The sequence below is a fragment of the Coptis chinensis genome, chromosome 4 (assembly GCF_015680905.1).
Source record: "Coptis chinensis isolate HL-2020 chromosome 4, ASM1568090v1, whole genome shotgun sequence".
Taxonomy (NCBI): domain Eukaryota; kingdom Viridiplantae; phylum Streptophyta; class Magnoliopsida; order Ranunculales; family Ranunculaceae; genus Coptis; species Coptis chinensis.
In genome coordinates, this window is record NC_141459.1 from 98,190,195 (window position 1) to 98,199,923 (window position 9,729).

Consider the following 9,729-nt stretch of genomic DNA (forward strand, 5'->3'; position numbering starts at 1 on the left):
AGTTTTCTGGTGGAGGGTGCCCCTAATGCATGTAAACAAAAGCGGAATCAATGGCTAGATGAATCCTAAGATGAAGATTGCTGCGTTGATGAAGACATCAAAGAAACTGATTAACCAACTAAGTAGCAATTAATGAAGCAATCTGGTCAACAATTTTACTAAATGGTTTTGCAATACTGAAGCAATTATTACCAAGTAGTGTAAAGAGTTTGTTTGTCACTTCATATTAGTGTTTATATTTTGAAATGCAAGTATTTGTGATGCATATAAAATCAAAGTCATACCATTGTTTCAGCATCTCTTATGTACTTGTTTGATCCATTTCTTGGCTTCACTGAATTGAAAATGAGCCATTCCCAAGTATCCCAATCCAATCTGAGTAGTGTCCAATGGTAGCCCTCTTTCGACTTAATGGTTTTCGGTGTGTTCATTGGAAAGAAACAAATCGAATTTTTTTTCGTAGAACAACATGAAGAAACTCCCAAAAGGTGTACCTCTAAATAAGTACAAGTGGTGCTCATTGATTTTGTCCCGGATCCCATTGATTAAGTCGTATAGTCCCTTGAGATTGCATCGATATTCCCCAAATGAGCTACTTTCCGTATTTTCTTCAACTGGTTTTGGAATCTCCTTTTGAACTTTATTTTTTGAATCATCTTCAAAATCTGAGTCAGAGTTTTTCCCATTTGTACTGCTAAAATGAAATACAAAATGAATTTGCATTTTGAAATGTATGACCAATGAAGAGATTTTATATTTTTAAATGTTGCCATAGATTTCACATTTTAAAAAGTTGGCATACACATTCCTAAAACAAATTGAAACCTTTATTTACCAATTACAAAGTAAGCAATGCTTGTAAACAATTAAGTTTTTTTTTTTTTTTTTTTTTTTTTTTTTTCACAATGACAGTTAATGTTAACCAATCAAATAAAAGCTTTATAAGGAAAGTGAGAGAAACATCTACCATATGCTCAAAAATGTTTTCGAAAATATGAATTCTGATTTTGGAAATAAATGAGAAATTAATGGAAGATGCTATACATTGAATTCAGTAATTAATGAATTTCTATATATGATAAGTTTAATCTTTGTTAAAATTGGAAACAAATTTATTACATACCTTTGACCACAATTCGCAATTGACGTCTTCTTCATTTTTTATCTCTCACAAACTTAATTTTCTCGAGAATTTAGTTGCCTAAATTGAACAACTTTTCATATCTAAATTTTTTTATTCAATTTCCTTTTTTGTGTGAAATTCAAAATTTTGTTTTGCATCCCACTACGTTACTGGGTAGATAGTCAGTTCTGCTTGTTTCCAAGTGAAGATATTTTCGTCTATTCTGGTCAAATTGGAGTATTAAATTCTAAAAAAATTTAAGAGGATTCTTAGGACTACTAAATATTTATAATTAACTCTTCTAGCCTAATTTTCTGGTATTTACTAGCCATGTCTGTATTACTACCGAGGATTTTACCCTTGTCCAGTACGCAAATTTGATAGCCATTTTCCCATGTGTGTTCGAAACTCTTCAATGAAGAGCAAATAACAAACTCAAGCCTTTAGTTGATCCAAATTCTGAAGGGCATCATTTTGAACCATTGGCATCCCTAGAGACTTGAGATAAGCTTCCGTCAAGAGCATCAAAGACTTCATGTTACTTTCCTCTTCCTGAATATTTAATCTTGGGATTCCAACAAGGTGCTTGATATACTAGCAGTATTAGCAGTATTCGTCAGCCAAAAACGGACCATGGCCAGTGCCTTCAGGCACAGATCACGCTATTTTGTAAGAGTTCAATAAACTATGCTTTCATCAAGACAAGAATTACAAAGGTGATTTCACATGTACAAAAACATAAACAATAAACGTAAGTATAGAAACATCACAGACTCTACAGATGTAATAAATTAGCTGCAGGCTCCTACCCCAATCTTCTTTTACCATTTGATCCAGTAAACATAATCATGGCTCAAAGGGTCTGCAGCTACAGTGATACACAAGTTTGTTGACACGCATGAAAATGTCTCACACTTATTTTCAGTACCGCGAACCCAAACAATATCATACCATGACCAACTACTGCTAGCAAAGTTTATCCTACTTTAGGAGCTTGGACAATCACTTCCATTCCAGTCTGAGCCTGCAGAAAAAGGAAAATGCCGCTGCTAGACATCTTGTGTTCCTGCAAACACTGCTGTTTCTTGTACTGACAGATTAGTTGGAATAATCAGCAGTACAGACCATCCAAATCCATTGCTAAAAAAAACCAGGAAGAGATGGTTTATCACCCAAGTCCAAATCCAATGCCTATAGCAAATCAGTTGCTAAAAAAAACCAGGAAGATCCAATGCCTATAGCAGGTGTGATCCGAATATAAAATCTGAGTCAAGTATCAACCAAGGACAAACACATTAATCTGACTTGAGTATGAATCTTACCCAACTCGTGCCCATAGGATGAATCCCAGTCGCCGAACTAAGGTGAGACACAAGAAAGAAGACAACTCATTGAAATTTAAAAACTGGGACGTGTATCATCAATTTGACACATGGCTCATACCAAGTTGAACCCTACTAAAAGTCAGACACGAGGACACAACATATCAAAAAGAAAATTATTACTATTTTTTAGTTGCACTACTAATTCTTGGGCTGAAGACCTTAAAAATCTCCTCCTTACAAACATATAGCTACGAAAGTAGCATATCATGGAGTTGTAACTATGTTAATTGATTATATTCTTAGGCTTCAAAAGTGGCATATCAGGGTATAGAAGAAGCCTTAGTTAGAAATGGTATATGTACAATCCTTGAGCATTTCAAAACTCGTTTGTGTTAAAAGACTAGTGGTTACTCGCTGATTTGTCACTTGAGAGACTCACTTTTCTGAGGACATTTATTATTAAAAAAGCCAATCTAGTATCACACAGCAAACAGAGAGCAACTTCTTGTAATAAAATGTTGTTGCACGCACTCAGGGTTCAACCTTAGTAACAGGGAGACAGATAAGTGTGTTGGTGTCTGACACGACGACCTATATAAGTCAGACACAAGGACACAACATATCAAAAAGAAAATTATTACTATTTTTTAGTTGCCTACTAATTCTTGGGCTGAAGACCTTAAAATCTCCTCCTTACAAACATATAGCTACGAAAGTGGCATATCATGGAGTTGTAACTATGTTAATTGATTATATTCTTAGGCTTCAAAAGTGGCATATCAGGGTACAGAAGAAGCCTTAGTTAGAAATGGTATATGTACAATCCTTGAGCATTTCAAAACTCGTTTGTGTTAAAAGACTAGTGGTTACTCGCTGATTTGTCACTTGGGAGACTCACTTTTCCGAGGACATTTATTATTAAAAAAGCCAATCTAGTATCAAACAGCAAGCAGAGAGCAAAAGCTAAAGCGACAAGAACAATCAAACCTAATTACATCCATATGCTGAAACAAAAATCATACAGTGTACAATAAGAACTCAAATTACACTTAACAAAATGCAAATGTGAATCAATACGAAATGATCTGAGGTTTGATTTTTGCTGGATATTCCTTGCTAGTCAAGTGTTCAAAATAGCAGTCACCGCAGTATAAAGATCAAAACCATACATACGGTGGTTGCTATTTTCTAATATACAATTTCCTCTTCAGGGGCTAGTTTTTGTTATTCTGGTACTTAATAACATAATTATTTGTCATACAAGTTGAATACTGGAACCCGTAATCATCTAGAAAGGAAACAGCTTACCCGTAAAATCCCCATCAACTATAGTCTATAATCCTATAACTATGCATACCCGTGTTCATGACTTCATGGAGCCTATACATTAAATTTTATTTCAGGAACTTTTCACTGAAGCTCTATTTGGGCTTTGCGCCACAATTTGGAAGAAGAAATGGAATTAAAAAAGGTTATTTCCATTCGACTGTTAAAAAGCACCTAAATGGGGTTCAACTTCGTGACTTCTGGTGAATTTTCAATGATGCGCACCAAGAAAGGAGACTAATGTGACGATAAATTCTGGTTACCTTACATTCCCTGTACACCACCTGAAAGCAAAGTGCACAACTGACGAAGAAGAAGAGAACATAAGAGACCTAAAAGAGATTAGGGTGGGAACAAACTAGGGAGGAATCACTACCTATCCTCTTGTTCGTAGTTTAGTGGTAGAGCCTTGGCCTTTAATATAGGCAGTGACCCTCCTTCCTATTTAGTTGAGGATCACTACAAATCAAGAAGATTCCTTCAGAGAGAATATAGGATAGGACCTAATTGCCTACTTGAGCTGCTGGACTTCCATTGAGAGTATGGCTGATGAGGAATAAGTCGGAGATTCTAGCTTCTAGACACTTTCTACTACCTTAAGATTGTGTCAACCTAGTGGTGGATCTGTTTCAGCACTCATTGACTCAGTTCCAGTTCCTGCTAGGTTAGAATAACTAACCATCTCTCCTGCCAGGTACATGGAGTCACTTTCGGACCACTTTCCCGGTGTTTCATTGCCTATTAGAGAGCACATCTTTAGCGTTCAGACTCTATCATGTGTCCAAATGGGCACTGACCAAATAGTGCACAACTGCACAGAAACATAATTTTGCAACTTTTGTATTCAAATAATTATCCACCCTTAAGAAAGTTTATTCCTATATCCTCAAAGAGCATAAATGTCAAAGCGTCAAGCACCATATGAAGATGAAAAACAGATAACATGTCTTGCCCATTTACTGAAATGCTAATACTACATTTTTGTATGCTTCGAAAACCACTCCAGAAAGTGAGAATTCAAAAGAGAATTTCAGGGCCATTGATTATAAACACAATTAAAGCAGAGGAGATAGTGAGACACAGTGACACTGCAAACAAATTGCAGAGCTTAAAAAATAATGTACAATTTGTGAAAGTAACCAAGTACGATTACATTAAATCACATTCATTCTTCACGTTTACCCTAGCAACAAAAGTAGGATGGATATAGTTGTCAAGGACGAAAAACCACAAAAGAAAACGAATACATACCTCAACTTTCTACATCTTGTAAAGCCCATCTCCCTCTTTCAAATCTGCAAGCCCAATCTGGCGTTTGTATGTATGTACCATCTCAGGGACTGCCACTTGATACTTAGTGACATACTTCTCTATGAATTTCTCCTCTTTTAATTTCAACGCTGTAGTGACTGAACCTGCATTCACTCTTCCTATCAAACCGTTTGAGTACAGAATTTCCAGCACATTACACCTAGGAATGATCCTTTTCTCAAGACTAAGAGTAAGTATCACTGGATTTTTCGCAATATCCGACAGTTCAAAATTTTGTTTTACAGTGAAAAACTCAACCCTGCTTTGCATATTCTCTTTTGAAAGTACGAAAATACAGGGTTGCCTCTTAAACATTGAAAGACTCTCCGCATGAGAAAATCCCAAGTTGCGCATAAAAGCCCGTCTCTCTTCCCAATTCAATTTACTTATACCAGACATTGTAAAAATTGCACGAACGAACATAGAACTTGACGAATCAAATCCCATTTCCTTAACTTCGTAAACTATTGTCTTAAAACGGTTGTTTTTCAAAGACAGTGTCCAAGGATTGGTCATGAACAACTTCATAATATTGCATTTTGGAACACCATATTCCCGCAATATCGCAATATTAGGCTCCATTACATTCTGAAGCTTAATATGAAAAATCCTACTCGGTTTATTCAAAATGGTAAGAAACTGTTCATTGGTATCAGTAAAACTCTCGATGAAATTGATAGAAGGAATGATTCGGTTCTCCAAACTAATATGTAGAAACTTTGGAACACTTGTGAGAATCTTAACTAGCCTAGAACCAGAAACACCCAAACTAGTTAAATATTCAATCTTGGGCTTGATTGTTTTGTTGACATCAGCATTTAGTATAAGGGGGTTCCTTGAAATGAGTTTAGCTATGGATATTTGAGTCAACCCATGGTTTTTCAACAAAGTCAGCACTGAGTCTGGGTTTTCAGTGGTTTTCAAGTTGAGTTTCTTGGATGCCTTAAGAGCCGTTTTAAGTGGTAATCCACATGAGTTCATAAGATACTCTACTGTTAAAGATGTGTTGGGGTTTGATGAACTTGATGTAAAACCATGGCAATGGAAATTGAGATGAAGATGAAGTACAGTAGTTACTGGTTTAGTTTGTTGTAAAGTTGTACGAACAAGTGCATGCAACATTGTAACAAAAAGGGGATGAATAATTAAAACAACTTACAGAGACACTCCAGCTTGAATTGCAAGAAACTGTAGCGAACAAGGGTTTGAATGTTTTTTTAGTTTTAACTTTTGAGCATCCCCGGGTAGATGGAAATATGTTAAGGGCACCCCCATATATACAGCACTTGAAAAGTGACTAGATTCACACTTTCTTTATTCTTAGTAGGAGAGAACTAGGAGAATTGATGAATAAGAATATCTTTATATATATATATTATAGCTCTACCCTCTTCAATTGATGAAGCGTTTCTAGGGTGTTCACGTGTCATGGCTAATTAAGAAAAAATATGAGATAAAATAGGAAACAAATATTTATCTTTATCTTTAGATATACTAGCCATTTGGCCCGGCCTATGGCCGGACTTGCTACATAAATAGCTAATGACTCAAAAGCCTAAAATCTACTTGAATAAATAATATATGTATATTGATAGCTAATGATTCATTGTATACTTTATTTGAAGGGTTTATGTTTTTCTAATTTTTTTAGAAGGGTTTTGACAAAAGGTTTTATTTCTATTTTTGGGTTATTATTATCCTAAATAACAATTCTTATCATCCACCTATATAAACTATATCAAAATATAAAACAAACAATCAAGAAATATAACACGACTCAAAACATACCATATGTTGGAATATAACACGCATACTCAAAACATACCATATGTTTAGCGATAACCTAATTATATTCATTACGCACAATGCTTCATTCTCAGATTTGAAGTTCTTCTACTTGAATATTTGGCTTCAGAGAGCTCTTCACGCCTAGTCATGAGTTCGTTGTAGTTCACATCTAGTACTTCAAACTTGTATATCGATCTGTTGTAGATAGCGTATGACATTTCCTGCAACAACATTTTTGAGTCAACTTTCTTGGTTTGGTATGTTCCAAATGATGTTTGTATGCTAGGATAATTTGGATCTTGATGGTATTCTCTTAGTATAGGCACATTGATTAAGAACATCCGCTCACGTCTTGATAGTTCTCAAATATTGAACTGTAAAACCGGTTCTTCATAAATATTTTTCTTTTTGAAAATTTCTCTAAGTGCACTCTTCAATGAAACATTGTGTTTTGTTTTGTACTCCACGATCTTCTTGTTGTATGTTTGATTCTTGTTGAATGTTTGATTATCTTATTTTTTTTTATTATAGTAGTTTAATAAAAAAAAAACATATATTGTCATGGAATAAATTGTGTTTAGCATGTATGTGGTTGGTATATATATATTTCATAGGGTGAAGAGTCCATTTTGTTTTGTAATTTGACCAGTAATTAGAAGTTTTTTAATTACATCCGGAAAAGGACTGATGTGAGATAATGATACTATCCTAAAATATATAGTTATATGAATCTTATCACGATTTTATTGCAACATTACTTTTTCCACGCCGATTAATAACTATTTTAAGCATAAAAGGGTCATATCTCGCGAGCTTCTCCATTTGGACTTGCAAATGGCACTATTGTAACCGGCTTTACAAAGACCGTTAGAAATGTCGCCGTCAAACATTTGCGGCATTCCCTGTGCCATCGGTCTCACAAATGCATATTGTTCCGAAATAATTTTGTTGTCTTGAGTGCTTTTTTTTTCCGAATTAGTCCTACTTAAGGTCTCCCCGTAAGAATTATCACCAAGTAGAATAGAGTCACCATGTCGCCTTATTAAATTCCTCGTCCTAGACCATGGGCGATGTGTCCATTATATATATAGTAATGAACCGTGAAGCGAATGTTCTCAGATAGAAGACATGAAACTTACATGGAGAACTTCTTGTTATCTCCCAGAAAACTTTTCTTTCTTCCACATGTTTGATGATATTACCATAATTAATGCTGTTACAGACTAAGGCTGAGTCCAATGGCTCTCTATCCCTTTAAAAGTAGTGTTAAAGTCAATAAAGTAGAGCTAAAGTCAATAAAGTAGAGCTAAAATAGAGCTAAAGTAGAGCTAAAGTCAATAAAGTAGAGCTAAAGTCAACATATTTCACTCTCTATCTCTATTTTACTCTCTATAATTCAAACTCGGGAGCCTTTATACGTCCCACTCAGGGAATTCGTTAGTTATATCCTGTTCCAATTCAGGCAAGTGAAGATTCTTCGTGTCATCCGAAGATTTCAGGACTAAACCGCGTTACCACCAAACATGGGGTTGATATTAGCCGAGGTCTTAAAGTCGTTGTTCCTATTCTCGCATCTCATTGATAATACCGCCCGGAGCATTATCTTTGTTCCTATTCGCATCCCAACCATGCATGTAGAAGCACCCGCCTCATTTGGCGGACCTCCATTTGTGGCCCCATTTAATACATTAAAGGTTGCCTCACCTCTGAGTCCATTTGCATTATGCCCACCAGTGATTGTTGTTGCACCCTTCCTCCATCGTTATTCATCATCTCATGAAGCAACCTATTTGATCATGTCTTCTTGCAAAATTCGGGCCGCCTTGAGAAGACGTGAATGGTTCTGGCGTAGTGCACCGCTTATTGGGTCTTCTTTGCTTGAAATTGGGCGTGGGGTTGACAATCCATTAACCGGTATGTTTTGCATTGATCCCCGAATCGAAGATTCATGACCTTGAAATGGAGAAGTTTGTGTCCGAATTGGAGTATTGAAGGGAGAAGCCTCTTGTTGAAGCGCGTTAGGATTCAATTCATGGAGTTCTCCACGCAAGTTCGATAATTGCCGAGAGCCAATGCGGTTTGTCTTTGAAGTATTCAAGACTCCACTTCCAACCATGTGGTTGTTATTGTTCATATGACTACTAAGACCGGGATGAATTGACATAACATTACTTTCGGTGTGTTGCGATCATTTGGTAGACCATGAGCACCACCAACCTGCTGCCCATTTCTCGGTGTGGAATCCAAAGAAAACCAAAAGTTGAGACTCTCTCTTACCTTCCCCACTTTCAGCCGAGTCTTTGGCGGAATAGCACCAAGTAAAATCTCGCCATCATCCATATAAACAAAAGCAAATCCTATAACATAAACAAAAGGAAATAAAATCTGGTAGATACCACACAACTACCAAAGAGGAATAATACAAAATCCGGGATCTCTATGTAACATACGGAATTAAACAACAACAACAACATGAAAATGATAAAATAGTATACCTTTTATATACCCGACCAAAGGTACCACCCATTACGAAACAATCCATCAAAGACACCGATGACCTTCCCAAAGTTCAAGTCCACCAAGAACAATTTCAATCCACGAAAACAACCGGATGGTTCGCTCTCAAACCTTCTTTCTGCAATTTAACACCGTGTATCCGGTAATGGACCTGTAATTGCTTCGGTTACATATTGAGGAAACGGCGGACTTCAAAGTTCAAACCGATGGCATGTAAATATATAATATCGGTAATGGTACTTTACAAAATGTTAATTTCTACATTTATAATCTATGCAATTATCAGAATAAAAGGAAAGTTACATAAGGCAACCTAATTCACGTATAATAGACTAATAA

The 9,729-nt window shown here is 35.9% G+C and overlaps 1 protein-coding gene across 5 annotated transcripts; it reads right to left on the minus strand.

Moving 5' to 3' along the window:
- Positions 1-1,788: 1,788 nt before the first annotated feature.
- Positions 1,789-6,394, minus strand: LOC147506097 (uncharacterized). Of its 5 annotated transcripts, none has more exons than XM_086558404.1 (2): positions 5,026-6,394; positions 1,789-2,189 (listed from the first exon to the last, which is right to left on the minus strand). In XM_086558404.1, the coding sequence occupies exon 1, from the start codon at positions 6,205-6,207 to the stop codon at positions 5,035-5,037; it is 1,173 nt and encodes a 390-aa protein (XP_086414530.1). In that variant the 5' UTR covers positions 6,208-6,394; the 3' UTR covers positions 1,789-2,189; positions 5,026-5,034. The 5 variants fall into 5 exon arrangements, with proteins under 5 accessions (XP_086414530.1, XP_086414529.1, XP_086414528.1 ...); XM_086558403.1 differs by having other exon boundaries at positions 1,789-2,198; XM_086558402.1 differs by having other exon boundaries at positions 1,789-2,263.
- Positions 6,395-9,729: the final 3,335 nt, after the last annotated feature.